The sequence below is a fragment of the Penicillium expansum genome (assembly GCF_000769745.1).
Source record: "Penicillium expansum strain MD-8 chromosome Unknown contig90, whole genome shotgun sequence".
Classification (NCBI taxonomy): Eukaryota; Fungi; Ascomycota; class Eurotiomycetes; order Eurotiales; family Aspergillaceae; genus Penicillium; species Penicillium expansum.
The window spans coordinates 44,287-59,040 of NW_015971380.1; the positions used below are offsets into that span (position 1 = coordinate 44,287).

Sequence of the window (14,754 nt, forward strand, 5' to 3'; positions counted from 1 at the left end):
ACGGGCGATGTCGCAGTCTAGTCCCTTAGTACAGGTAATGGATGTCTTCCTCTAGGATAAGTTCTACAACCTAGCTAAGACCTCCAGTAACAAAACAGCTCTCGTCGCTAATTTTCAGTTAAAACAAACTTCTCGGCAGTACTGTAGGGCAGGGGGCAAATTAGCGACCTACGAGAATGCTACTTGCACAACTTATCTGACTTTCAGTCTTATAATCTAGTGTACGTTGATATACTCAGATACAAGAAGAAATAAACTCAGGCGAATTGGCAGGTCACCCCTTAACGTGACAGCTATGCAAGTATCATCGTTTCAGCGTGATTAACGATATCAGATACCATCTACGTATGCCTAAGACAGAATAAGGCTCTTGCATGTCTCCCATGGTTCAAAAAGTACTATCATTTTAATGATTCCATAACCTAGGTACTTCGGCATTGCTGGAACTGGGTCAAGCCTGGGATATTATTGCTACTTATGGATAATGCGTCGTATTATTATGAAGTGCGAACTGTGCAGATGCATACCGACACAAGGGCGAGTTAGCCTTGGGATAGGCTTGGCCATATTTCTCACGACACCCTGAAACACTGGTCCCATTTCGATTGATGAAACCAAGCATATTTAAATACATGTAATACGGTTTCCATGAACCCCTCTCAAGTGCTCGGTCAAATTATCCTTCCGGCTGAAGAGCCTACCGCACACGTGGCACTCAAAGGACCGCGGAGTGATATGCTGAGTGTCAATGTGGCGCATTAGAACTCCTTTGCGAGAGAAGGTTCCTTGATATCTGCAACCCTGCCAAAGGCACTGGAAAGAGCCACGATGATTACTGAAATGAAAGTGGTGTTAGCAGCAAAGACTATCATTATGTGATACCGAGGCTTGATGGTTCATTGCTTACTCTTGTTTGGGCTTGCGTCTCCGACCAAGAGTATCACTAGTCTTTGTTTCCTCAGCATTGCCCCTAGAAACATGATCCTCGTGGGCCATTGGCTGGGTTGACTCTTGTGCGACAAAAGTGGCTATTGGGGAAGAGGTAGATGAGATATTTTGCCTAAGGCTAAAAATGCCATTTTTCGAGGCCTGATGCATAGTGTTATGATTGAGGCAACAAACAGAGGGATAATGGGGTATAGCAGGCACCATGAAGTCAGGGTCAGGCTGAGTGGAGGGCCCTTGGATGGTATTATTGCAAAGCGGAGTATACATAGAGAACTCAGGCTGCCCAGCGATGATGGAGGTAGTTGATTGGTGATCAAAAGAGTTTCGGGGGTGACTGAAGTGACCGGCACCCCCGTCGCTCTCGTTCAACATGACAAAACCACTTGATGGATCGTTATATTGCCTCGTCATTGTGATGTTTGTCAAAGAATATAGAAGATATAGAAGCAGTTCGAACTTTCGTTCGAGGAGGTTTGGGCTTTGGTTGCCAGAACTTGGAATGAGAAAGGAAAATGCATAAAGTACATCTTAAATATTCGGTACAAAGCTGGGGGGTGGGGGGGGGAAAGAGAAATGCGGCTCTCTCAATTATATATTCAGTATAAAGCTGAGGGGGGGAAGAAATGCGGCTCTCTCAATTATATATTCGGTATAAAGCTGAGGGGGGGAAGAAATGCGGCTCTCTCAATTATATATTCAGTATAAAGCTGAGGGGGGGGGAAGAAATGCGGCTCTCTCAGCCTGTCCACATTTACATTTGAGATACCACACTAGGCTGCATTATTTTTAGTTTACTAAAGAGATTTAAAGTATGAATCCTTTAATATAGTATATAGAATCTAAGTTAATAAGCTATTTATACTAAGAACTAAAAAGCTTCCTCTTATATTTCCTTTATTATATATAATGTAGTGGGGGACCTTGCCTCCCACTACGTGTTGACCTTGCCTGTCCTGTCTTTACGAAGTGATTTTATTATGTAATCTTGGGGAGCCGGAGGATAACGTACTTCCACGGCCGTTAGGAATCGAGAACTTAAGAATACTTCGAAGAGCCTTTGCACTAACGGTTCCTCTTATAATGCGTGGTCTCTGTATAATGCTTTAAATTCCCTTATTTGAGCCTTATCGTTAATACTGTCGAAAGCGCCAGGATCTGGGCGGCTTTAGGATCCCCTGTTGTACCCGAGGTGTGGAGGATATGGGAACAGCTCGATGGCCCATTGGAGGAAACCTCAAAATTCTTGTCAGATAGTTCAGAGTTCAGCGTATGGTCCACAGGGATCTTGTCGATCTCTAGAGCTCGATCCCAATTTTCGTCATCCACCAGAGCCAGCTTCACATCAAGGTTTTCGAGAAGCCTCCGGAGAAAGACATCTGGCTGCTTCATATCTAAGGGAACACAAGCTCTGCCAGCATAAACAATGGCAATTTGCGCCAAAATATGGTTGACCCCCCGAGGGATGACGATTGCAATTGGAGTTTCTGATTCCGAAGTTGCCAGTCGGATCAGTTGCGCGAGCTGGAGGGCTTTAACGTGCAATTCTTCTTATGAAATGGCATGTTTGTCGGATTCTATGGCTGTCACTGGGCCAAGAAGCTGGGCCTCCGCTTTGAAAAGCGGAGCAAGCCCTACGTGCCTCACTAGGCTTGTATCAAGTTTCCTCGCACACAGGGGAGACGGCGACATAGCGAAACCAGCACGAAAACTTTGGAGTATAGGCCAAGAGAAGCAAGCTCTCAGGCTATATACTGAAGCAATGTGTCGTAGTCTAGCAATCCAGTGGCTTGTTTTCTACTTCACCCTTCCTCGTAGTCAGAGCTTCTTGGTAGTTTGCCTAAGACTTGGTCGACCTAACGGTGCATTGTGATACGTTCCACGCTGACGTTATTTAAACACACTGTGATCTATCTTTATAAAAACATGTAGAGTATCCTGCTGTGTTTAATCATATACGCGATCCGAAGCGAGTGACGATCATCAGTTTGGGAGTTGCCACTCTCATGTGCACAACATGCTTCAATTAATTCTTTTCCTTTTTTCAACTGACAGTTATTCAGTGAGTATTTTAGACTGCTTTTCCGAGCACATATGTGGTTATTAAATAGTTACTTCAAAGGCTTTTAGAGTTGTGGTCAATGTAACATACAGTGTACCCCTGTCGAGACGACCCCAGATCCAACTTGTATAGCAACCAAAAATGAGAAAGTATGTCTCTGATGTTTTACCGGTGGGACTTCAAGTCATGATGACCAACAAAAATTACCTTTGAGATTCCATACTGATCTGCCTAGCGTTGATTGAATTGGCTGTTTGCGCTGTCTCTTTCAGTTCTACCTAAAACCCGAGGTGATACTGCAGTACTCGGCTGTCTACTTCTCCACAAAAATCAAGCTGGTTAAGCAGGAAAGGTCAAACACGAGATATCGGGTAACACAGCATGCATAATATAATTTAGACGCATAGACGTTGCCGTTGTATACAACCCATGCTGATGACATCTCTATTAGTTTGGCGGAGCCTCTGTGGTAATGAAACCTCAAGCTCGAAGCCATAAAATGGCTCTGCTTTGCAGGCTAATTGAACACATTCCGAGCTTTCAAGACCGGTTGAGTGTTCTTGCACTATCGAAACATCCCATATCGACATAGAGATCTGACCGAACCTGAAAATGCATGTGTGTCAAATCAATCTACTCCAGTACCTGCGCTCAAAGACCCAGGTCGATGTTGATAGCTTTGACGCCGATAGTATGGAAATATGCTCTATTTCATCCTTATTTTTAGCTTAGTGCGATACGCTAACACGCTTCTCATCGGTGTCAACGGAAGTCCCAGGATGTGTCGATGCAACATCCAACTAAGTACATATATTGCGTTTCGAAAATTGCCGTCAGAGGAATTAACTGATAGTAATTCTTTTCTTCTCATAGGCAGAGATCTATTGGGAGATGATCAAGCCACGCCACGCCAAGCCTGCCGTTTCATTTTCCAGGATCTTTTTAGTTAAGTTGATTGAAATCTTTTGACTAGAATTTGACCGATTAGCTTCCAGTGATAGATAGACTAGATATTGGCTAGAGCTACTATTGAGTAATTAGTCAAGGAAAACAGCCTCGGAAACCGTCGATATTTCATGCAGCTTGATTGCTTGCATTCCTGTCTGACAGATCGGGGTTTGTCCTAGGCCGACTGCGGTACATATAAAGTCACTCACTACCCCAGTTTCCATGGAGATTGTCACCGTTCTTTCCAATTTTTACCTCCATCCTTATCATTATTCGTTTCAGCCTGTGATTCCTAAGTCGTGAATGGAAAGACTTTTGGACATTATGTTACATTGATTATCGACATAATTGAATTTCAAACCCCTGATCAACTAGCTTTGTATGATGACAAGACGTAGTTCATCAGTAAGTACGGAGTAGATCACCTAATATATATATACATATACGCACAGAGAGACCCACCTGTACTAGTCCTAAAATAAGAACGATCGGAAGAGTCGACCGAATGTTCCGTTTTATTTTTAGTCATTTCCCCTGAATAGCTTCATATTGGCTATGTCTCGACTTTATGGTACCTAGCATAATCATGGGAGTTTCCGGTTCTACTCTGTCGGGGAGACCACTCCGGATGCAAGCCCAACGTGTCGATCCATCTGATACTCCGGCAAGTCATCAAATAGCTGTTGGAATCATAAACAAATACTAACAGTAGAACCGATATTAGACGACCCAGGGCTCCCTAAGGGATGTCTTTGGCGAGTATACAATTATCAAGGAAAAGTTCAACCAAACATCTAGCACAAAGGTGACAGATGATTGGAAAAATATATATCTAAATGATTGCTCAAGTCTGACTCTGCATTATAGAGAGATTGGTACTGCAAACACAAGTATGACCGCGAGGGCGGCCTGGATGGATACCATTATGTCCATTTGTGAGTTTAGCTTGTGTGATTCTAATATCTGGTGCTAACATATTCAGGGATGGCCGGTACTTTTCCCAAAACCCGGATGGAAGTAAAGAGACCATAAATCCCATATTGAAGGAAGCCTTCTACACTCCACCAGGAAGCAATCACCAGATAGAGTGTTCAGATGAAGTGGATTGGGAAGAATTGAATGAAATACCCGACCTTTGCATCGCAAGGGCCTCTGTAACTCACGAGGCTGTGGCAAAATTCATACAGGAAATGAAGAGCCGAGCAGGTAGGCTTGAGTAGCACACAACAAATGTCATGGCTAACATTGCGTAGACAGGACCATTCAAATCGATCGCACTAAGAACAGAAAGATCTGTGCAAGGATGCTAAAAGGAAAGGAAACTGCAGATATGGAGACCGATGACGAGGCCGAAGAGACTGAGACTGAGACCGAGGAAGTGTCGGATGAAGAGGGGGCCACCAAAAAGCAGAAGGAGAACCAGCAAAGGAACGATTGCGAGGAAGATCACACGCCGCAGGAGACAGTGGCGCACAGAAAGACATTAACACCCGAGGACCAGATGCTAAGGGCTGTGACGCCAATTTCCGCTTTGACATCGGCCCATGAGTCAACCGATGAGCACACGAATTTAGGAGAGGCTGACGGTACATCTTCTCAAAAGCGGAAGGCCATTGAAATGGATGACGGCGAGGACGAGACGATGAGGACCCCAGCTGCAAAGAGGCCGAACACTCATAGGAGACGCGAGCCTGAGCTTACCGCTGCCCAAAGGCAGGAGCAGAAACAAATCGCCAATAGGAGGAAGCGAGAGCGCGCGAAGACGAGAAAGGCGTTGGCGAGATAGGAGATGTAAGACAGGACGTTAGAGTCCTAGTCTTCCCAGATATATATCCCGTTACCATGTTCACTTTAAGCTTGAGATATCAGCATTGCATCCGGTGTGGATCGATTACGAAGTACTGCCAGCAGGGATGTTGAGCAGTTCTTGTATTCAAGCTCTCATGGTCGTTAGAGTTCCCAATCCTGACGTTATGCAGACATAGTATCGAATCCGGCATCACATGCCGAACGTGATCCGTGCTGGTGTTGAATATTTAAATTTCTTTGTCATGACCATATGATGGTTCCTGCATTCTATCGAGTTGAGCCGGGAACCGCAGTCAACATGCTCACATGTCACCAGTGCTCATGTTAGGTATTAGGATGGAAGAAGCGGATGGACATCACGGGTCTGGTGGTTCCACATTGCCCATGGCGTTTATTAGTGCGGAAGAGGCGTTTCGACCTGATGTTGTCTGTGTGGAGTGTCACTGAAACTCAAAAAGCTGTAAGAAAAGCATGTAATATCTGAATCTCAAATACCCAAAACCCCAATGGTGGGTGGTAGGGGAGTCGAAGAGGTGTGAAATAGCGGCGTTAAGAAGTGAAGTAAGTCGACTCCAGCAAATAGTGAAGTCAACACCTCTAAGGCTGGGATATCAAAAACGACAATAGACAGAGACCTGGGTGAAATTATGGAGTATTATATAAACAAAGTGACCAAAGTCAAAAAAAAAAAAAAAAAAAAAAAAAGCAAGCCAACGCATGCATCGTCCGATTACATAGTCTACATCAATAGATGAAACCTCGAAAGGCCGACTAAGCACCTGCAAAAAAAAGAAAAAAAAAAAAAACGAAGAAAGCCATCCATTCATTACCATTCCTCCACGATTAAAACCCAATTCTCAGGAAATAAATCTCAACTCACCTCACCTTGAAGCTGAACTCATACCGAGCCTAGGCATATACCCAAGCTCGGCACAACAGCCAATCTTCGAGATGCAATTTAAAGGAGAGCGAGGACACCGGCCAGAAGACCAGCAGCGGCACCGGGGGCAACGAGACCCATAGCAGCACCGGTGGAGGCAGTGGCGGAGGCAGCGGCAGAGCCGGTAGCGGTACCGGTGGAGGAAGCGCTGGTAGTCAGACGGGTGCCGGTAGCAGTGCCGGTAGAGGACTGGGTGCCAGTGGAAGTTCCGGTAGAGGTAGTAGAAGAACCGGTAGCTGTACGGAGAGAGATGTCAGTGCTGTTCTTGCCAGGGAGACCAGTAGTACGGGAGCCAGAAGTAAGGGGTCCGGGAATAGAGGGTTTGATAGACACGTCCGGGGTGGAAGTACCAGTAGTGGAAGCATCGGTCTCAGTGGTAGCAGTGGAAGTACCGGAAGAGACAACAGAGGTAGAGGCAGTAGAAGAGGAAGATTCAGTGGAAGAGACAGTGGAAGATGTACCGGTAGTAGTAGCGGAGGAGCTCTTGGCCTCGGTCACATCGAACTGCTCGGACTGGGCGAGGATGCCGGTGTTCTTAGCGTCGGTGGAGAGCAGGTTGATCTGGAAACCGGAGCTGCAGTGCGCGTTGAGTGTTAGTTGACTGCATACATATACAATCATCGCTTCGCAAAGGTGATCTTACCCGCTGCTGACATCCTTCAGGCCGGAGACAGTGTAGCTGCCCTTGGAGGTGTCGATGCCGGAGGCAATCTTCTCAGAGACGGTGGGGTAGACGGCATTGTTGACGAGAACAATATCGACGGTGGAGGCGTCGGTGCTATAATGGGTTAGTCTTGGCTTTTATCATCAGGGTATGGTGTGGGGGAATCATAGTTAACATACTTAACGGAAGTCCACTTCACAGTGAAAGAGCCGGAGACATCGACATCGGCACCCTTGGCAGGCTCGGTGACGTTGATGGCTGGATTGATTGTTAGAGAGACACTTGTGACACAGGGGAATTTACATACCCGCAACGGAGAGGGCCAAAGGCAGGAGAGACAGAATGGTGGAGAAACGCATGTTGACTGAATTAAAGCGAGTGTAGTGGTTTAAAAAACGAATGTACGTTGGAACGTTAAAGAGTGAGAGTGATGCGAGAGGAAAGATGAAAGTTGGAAAAATATTCAGATTCAAGGATCCATGTCATTAAGTAGGATGACCAAACACTCCATCTGATATTGCACAACCTTGGATGCCCTGAACCGTCAACAATGTCTCTGACACCCACCTACCAATACGGAAATATACCTGAAAATAGAACTGACATAGCCAGGTACCCGGTTTTAGAGCATTCTAATAATGTTTTTAATCCTTTTATTACCGAACATGGGAATTCAGGGTCTGAGTAAGGTTCCATGTGGGAGAATAGTTATCCGTACTCCGTACAACATAGATAGAGCTTCACGGTTCGCCGACGAGCTAGTTTCAGGTGCAAATCCCACATACTTCCATTTATAATACATGACTCCATTATACTCCATTATGCTCCATCATGCTCCATTATAATCTGTTATTTGAGGGCAGTCCCATTGTGTAGTACATGCCGAGAAACAATTTAGTTATTTTTATATATACGGAGGTAGCCGTCCACAGGTATGGATACCAAACCCATGGGTGTTGTTGTCCGCCGATAGGGTCGATAAAGAACACGCTAGTCGAGCTTGGCAAGACACTAGTGGTATTTAATACGGTCTTGGCTGAGTGTAAACACGAACAACACGATGCAACGTCGAAATTCTTTTTTTGATACGTTTTTTTCAATTCATTTCCTACCTGTAAGCTTTTAAAAACGGGATGGTATCTGTATTTTTGAATTGCAAAATTTGCGGTAATTTTACCAGCCCATTTAACCGGAAATTCAGCATGGACCCTTGAACGCCCGTATCCATGGATATTTTTACTCGGTAAGCTCGGGCAGGGTTGCTCACCACAAATTTGAGAGAAGCTGAAGGCACAGCCTAATAATTCCAATTTCACCTTTAAAGGGGCCACTATGGAGTATATTCAGTACTCGATATATTATTCTGTCTCAAAATGAACTCGAAAATGGTCTGCGAGCACACCGTTTGGTGTCTCAACAAATGACCCACCCAGACAGACCAATTTCAGAATTGAGACATGTAGGATTGGGGCCTCGGACTACACGCTAAATAAACCATAAGTGGGAGCACTGGAGGCGATAAAATGAGTGTCTCACCCAAAACCTACGGGCGCATTATTATCACATTACCCGACAAAGTGGTGCCATTTTTCACACACATTATTATTTGAATAGCGGTCAATTCCGGAGTAGTTCGATCCGAATCAGTACTTTTGATTTTTTCCCCCACGAATCCTGATGGTTTAGTGAATACGAGACCGAAGTTACAACGCATAGGGGTTATCCAAATATTATTGTACATAATTTTCACACCGGAGAGCCCGGAGAGCCCGGAGAGCCCGCAGTGCCCGTAGGGCCCCGGGGATGTGCCTTGCGCCCAACCACAAGACTAGTTCTCGTAGATATTGACATCACTGGGTAGCACAACATGATTAGTCATCAACAACCAAGGAAGTACCCGGGCAAAGGGAGGATGGGAATGGATTCATACAAGTCTCTCTTGATATTATCCCGGTCCACTGCAGCCGAATCAACCCATACACTAGCACTCATCCCCTGAACACCGAAATTTCCATAGCCATTCTTGTTGATAATGACAGGTTTCATGTTGGGATGTAATACATCGGTCCATTGCTCATATGCATGCTGTTGACCAACATACATGCGCTGCGCGCCCGAACCGGCGTTGCTGATAACACACGCAAGTCCGGATGGGTGACGGGCGTTTCCGTAGCGGACGAATCCTGTATCGCGGTTAGATCTGGCCAGGTGGATTGCTGGCACCCGTAATGGGGCTCAGCATCTAGTGGAGCAAGGGTTAAGCGAACCTATGCAGTTGGGTTGATTGAAGTAGTCTTGCTGTTCGCCGTAGGCGTAGAGTTTGCGGGCTTGGGTTAGTACGGGTATGAGGCCGTTACAGCTTGGTGTCATTGGTTTATCCACATTTGCTCGTATACCGTACAGGTCACCATAGAATACGCATGGCTGGCCGTCTTTGCGGAGGAGGACCAGGGCGTATGCTAGTAATTTGAAGGATGGTGATACCGGGGTCTGGGCGTTCGTTAGTTATGGTTCAGCGGTCCGCATAAATGGAGAATAGTTGCCTTACCTCAAGCATTTGTCCTGGTTGCTGCGAAGAGTTAGGTAAAAGAGGTAAATTATGCCAAGATTCAGCCATAGTCGGGACTTACCGTATCATGGTTCGCGACAAGGGTCTTGAGAGAAGTTAGCTGAGTATCCCTGGTTGGGCATCGGGTATTAAGAAACTTACCACAGCGAGGTCCGGCCGACACTGTACCAATGTATCCTTGAAAATCCCCCGAAGGTCTGGTGCCTGTGCATGGGACAACTTGGAGAACCGCTCCAGAAGAGGCACATCATATGCAAGGAGATCATATTCCACTTTCTTGAGGTAATCCAAAAGGGACGGTAAATGGCCAGTCCAGTACTCTCCTATCGCGAAGAAGTCCGGGTTGGCGGTTTTCCGAACATATTGCACGAATGCGCGTTGGAACTCGGTTGAGAAATGCTTAGCGGCATCAAGTCGCATTCCATTGAGGCTCAGGGATTTGGTGATCCAAGTTCCCCATTGCAGGAGGTCTGCGCGGACTTCGGGGTGTGCAAGGTCCAAATCGGAGAACATCAGGTAATCGTAGTTTCCATACTCGGGAGACACATCTTGTGCCCAGTCCTTGTTGGATTCGACGATCTTGTAGATTGCGCTTTGCTTGCTCTTGTCGTCCCAGTCGACGCCGCTGAAATGTTGCCAGTGATACTTCATTGAGCTGTACATATCATTGCGACCGGCGAAATCAAAGCCTGTCCAGCCGCTGACTTCTGTCGGCTTGGATATATCCAAGTCTCTCCCTGTTCTATCGGTTAGTAAATGACCGAAAATTCACGATGAGTCGAATGTCAACAAAAGTAAGGCTTATATATATCTTACGTTTAGGATCTACCTTGACAGCCTGGAAGGGCTCTGGATAGTCTGCGCCAGCTTTATGATTAAGCACCGCATCCCAGATGACACCAATGCCCAAGTTTTGCGCTTGGCACATCAGGTCTTCAAGTTCGCGTTTGGTACCCCATTTCGTAGGAACAGCGCCCTTCTGATCGAACTCCCCCAAATCGTACAGGTCGTAGATGTCATAGCCATTGCCATTGGCATCCATTCCCTTGCATCCAGGAGGAACCCAGATCTGATCAACGCCAATGGCCTTGTACTCTGGTAAGCGATTCTGCAGACGGCGCCAATGCTGCCGGTCGGCGGGAACATGCCATTCAAAGGTTTGCAGTATGAGCGAGTTATCTGGAGCATTCCATGATGGCAGCTGTTCTAGATTCGCAGCTGCTTCTGTTCCATGTATTCTGATTAGGGGGTTGAAACCGTTTTCCAGTGGGGGGAGACCAACCTTCAATCTGTTTCCATTTCTGGCCTTTCTCTCGAGATCCACACCAGAGGAACGGCATCGCGGAATTGTTGTAAATGACAAGGCAAGCTATGTCAAGCTACAACATATGTTGTATGATACAAAACTATGTTGTACCTAGGATGTGCACATCCTGGGGGGCCAAGGCTAGGCTATGTGGGGGCGACTAAGACTAATTTTACTGATTTTGCTATTTTTACCCGGCCGTTGTAAGGTACAAGTTTCCAAGGTGGAGTATCAAATTTGATTAGTCGGGAATTATCCAAAATGTCTTGGGACGAAATTTTCATCCGAACACTTGAACTTTTCTAGAAACTAGAAACTCCACCCATCTCTCGGCTTCAGCCACCATAATGCATGACATGTGAATGTTTATGAAATAAGGGAAAGCCCATATATGTGATACAAAGGCCAACGTATCAATAGGATAAAAAAAAAGGGCACGAATGTCGCCAAAATAAAACTAGAGAACAAAAAATATCGCACATAAAAGGATATCTCCGCGAACCAAGTCGAGCCATCCGACTCACCGCAATGGGAAAAAAGGGCAGAAAAAAATGGGAAAAAAAAAGACCGGAAGAAGAGAGGGATGACCGGGACATTTCTTTCAAAGGAACGTCACGAATATGCTGCTCACCACTGCTAGCAGAATGGTAGCTAGACCAGCATGACTGGTAGTTTTGATTCCACCCGAGTATGACGTGGTATCACTGTTTGTCTTCAACATCGCGAGGGAAACGTTGGACTCAGGGTAGCCACAAAGACCAATACCGTCCATGAGTTTCGCAGGGTAGAAAACACGGGGCTCTCCCTTGTCCATATCGACATGCAGCATGCCCTGGTTGTCAACAGTATAGTTCTTACAGCTCAGAACATTAGTCACCATCGTACCGGCATTATAGCTGACTGGCATGTCGATTTGGTAGGCTCCACTAGTCGAAGGTTGAGTGGATAACACCATGACCACTTGTCGACCCTGCACACCTTTCGTGAAAGCAAGCTCACTGCCTCCCTGGAAGATTGTGTGAGTCGCGTCATCGAAGTAGTCTGTGCTCAAGAAGGCTGCGTGGTTCCGGACGCGATTCAGTTTTGCGATCAGTTGGTAGAGCTCCGCGTTGGTGTCGTATTTGGTGAGCCAGATGGCTTCTCGATTGACAGGCACACTGTTTCCCGACAGATGTTGCTCTTGACCTTGATATATCATCGGGATTCCGTCATACAGCATGGTAAATACCAGGATATTCTTGGCCATCTGAAAAGTATTATAATTAACAAAAGCGATCAGTCAACCCGAGAAGGGCACACATACCGCCATGTCCTTGGAAAAGCTACCAATTCGAGGCTTGTCGTGATTTTCAGAGAAAGAGGCCATAGCATTGACATCTGGCATCGAGATTCTCATGTCCTCCACTGCTTGCGCCAAGTCGGAAGTATTGCCTTGTGTAAAAGCAGCTAAAATTTGGAAATAGATCGGATAGTTTGGCAAACTGTCGATGTAATTGGTCTGGTAATCCTCCATGATGCTGACTGCACCTTCAAGAACTTCTCCTGTCATGAAAATGTCGACACCCGTGCGGAAGCTCTGCAGAAAGCCTGGGTTGACGTGCTTGGCGGCGTCGATCCGGAGCCCGTCAATGGAGTAGGTCTTGATGACTCTGTTTGCCCATTGTATCATGAGATTTTGCACTTCCTCGTGCTCTGTGTAAAGATCCGGCAGCGGCACGACCAAATCACCTGTCTGGCATAGCTGAGCATTGGTCATGTTATTCCAGTCTGAGATTTTGCAGTAGGGATGGAAATAGTCAGAGTTATTGAAGGGTGTGAAGACGGAGTAGTCGATGCTTGTGGCGGGATTGCTGCCATTGGTGATGTAGGCCATGTTGTTGATGACCGTATCCAGCATGAGGTACATGCCCCGGGAGTGGACAGCGGCACTGAGGTCGAGCAAGTCTTGATGGGTGCCAAAATGAGAGTTGATATTGTCGAAGTTCAAGGGCCAGTATCCGTGGTAGGCTTCGCCATAGGAGACTTGGCCATGAATATTCTCACTGATAGGGGAGATCATCACAGCATCGAATCCCATTCCTTGAATGTAGTCGAGATGGTCCATGGTTCCTCGCCATGTTCCTCCACAGTAGAAACCCGCGGTGGTGTTGCATGGTGCTGTTGTCGATCCGTCTGTGCGAGCGAACCGATCTGTCATGGTCTGGTATATCGATCTGGACTTCCAGGCGCCTACCCTTGCAGCGGAAGCCGATGAAATGAGGCTCGTGATCAAAAGCAGCCCTGCCAAATGGCGAATGGTCGATCGTGACATCATGGCAGCTCGTATTTGTCTGACGGGTCGATCAAAAGGGGAGAAAAAGAGAGTACTGGGGTTTCAAATAAAGAGTGACTTGGTTGACTCACAAATCCGCAAAGATGGCCGGAAAGAGGAGTAAATGAGTGACATTTGGACATAAGCCCATAAACAGAGAACGAAAGGAGGCAAAGAAAGCAGAAGTTGGACACCAGCACAGGAAAAGGTCGGGGAAATTTGCAAATTAGGCAAGGGCTAGTCAGGTGGCAAGCCTTCCAAGGTTCTGTCGTCGATCCATACATACATAGTGTTGGAACCCCCTCCCCACAACCACACGCTACTTAGTTATATTATTTCGGAGAGACATGTGTTTTATGTGCCTAGTGGAGCGTCTCCCTATGTACAAATGTGCCTGTGAAGAGAATTTTGCCTCGGGATAGCTGCACTAATGGACCTTGGCTTTTCGACTAACCTGGTTTATCCGCATATATCTACTGCTATTCCCCAGGATTTACAACGAAGGGAAGCTACGGTTATAGTGGCTTTCAAGCTTGAAAAACTACGCCAGTGGATTGATGTTCTATGTAGACCTCAAGCGGGGACTGCAGGAATCAAGTTTGGTTTGATTATGGTCTACCTATGAGGGGGGAAGAAGATAAGGAGGCTTGACACTAGTAACGACACTATTGGAACAAACTCCGTACAGAGTACAGGAGTCATTTTAGTGCTGTCAGGTACCAGGAACCGTGCCCTGGGCTTACTACTGGGCTGTACGGTTCATTGGTTGCACTCGCAGGTCGTCACGTGGAGACACTGCCCTAATCTCAGGAACAGCCTTGGAAGTCGCCGTCCTACCCATCACACCAGAAGTGACAAAATATTGATAGTCCAATCATCTGAGACAATGTGCCTTCAATCTAAGAGACTAGCGATGTTACTCTGCATCTCCACAAAACCGGGTCACAAAGCTATAGATAGTACTTTGCTCCGTACGCCGTACTGTATGCAGTACCGCGAATGATACACCAAACGCTTTGGCCCTGAAGCTGCCCAGGTATTGAATACGAGATGTGAGATAGTGAGACAAGCTGTGAGAAGTTTCAAGAACGGACTCTGTGGTATGGCACTGAGTTTAACTTGATTTGATCGTTTTTGGTACCAGATACGCAGGTACTGCAATGACAATGTACTACGGCGAACGCAAGAAACCCCCCCCCC

At 46.4% G+C, this 14,754-nt stretch overlaps 3 protein-coding genes across 3 annotated transcripts; 1 reads left to right on the forward strand and 2 right to left on the reverse strand.

Moving 5' to 3' along the window:
- Positions 1-4,336: 4,336 nt before the first annotated feature.
- Positions 4,337-5,741, forward strand: PEX2_032260 (uncharacterized protein; the record flags this gene model as incomplete). The annotated part of the gene is made up of 4 exons (XM_016740501.1): positions 4,337-4,360; positions 4,823-4,890; positions 4,938-5,161; positions 5,209-5,741. 4 exons carry the CDS (start codon positions 4,337-4,339, stop codon positions 5,739-5,741), a joined length of 849 nt encoding a protein of 282 aa, XP_016596889.1.
- A 981-nt stretch (positions 5,742-6,722) lies between these two features.
- PEX2_032270 (GPI anchored serine-threonine rich family protein) lies at positions 6,723-7,727 on the reverse strand (the record flags this gene model as incomplete). The annotated part of the gene is made up of 4 exons (XM_016740502.1): positions 6,723-7,278; positions 7,348-7,482; positions 7,548-7,626; positions 7,676-7,727. The coding sequence occupies 4 exons, from the start codon at positions 7,725-7,727 to the stop codon at positions 6,723-6,725; spliced, it is 822 nt and encodes a 273-aa protein (XP_016596890.1).
- Positions 7,728-9,196: 1,469 nt separating this feature from the next.
- PEX2_032280 (uncharacterized protein) lies at positions 9,197-13,440 on the reverse strand (the record flags this gene model as incomplete). Its single annotated transcript, XM_016740503.1, has 10 exons — positions 9,197-9,221; positions 9,266-9,551; positions 9,636-9,858; positions 9,917-9,937; positions 9,999-10,022; positions 10,079-10,674; positions 10,754-11,161; positions 11,220-11,316; positions 11,875-12,489; positions 12,547-13,440. 10 exons carry the CDS (start codon positions 13,438-13,440, stop codon positions 9,197-9,199), a joined length of 3,189 nt encoding a protein of 1,062 aa, XP_016596891.1.
- Positions 13,441-14,754: the final 1,314 nt, after the last annotated feature.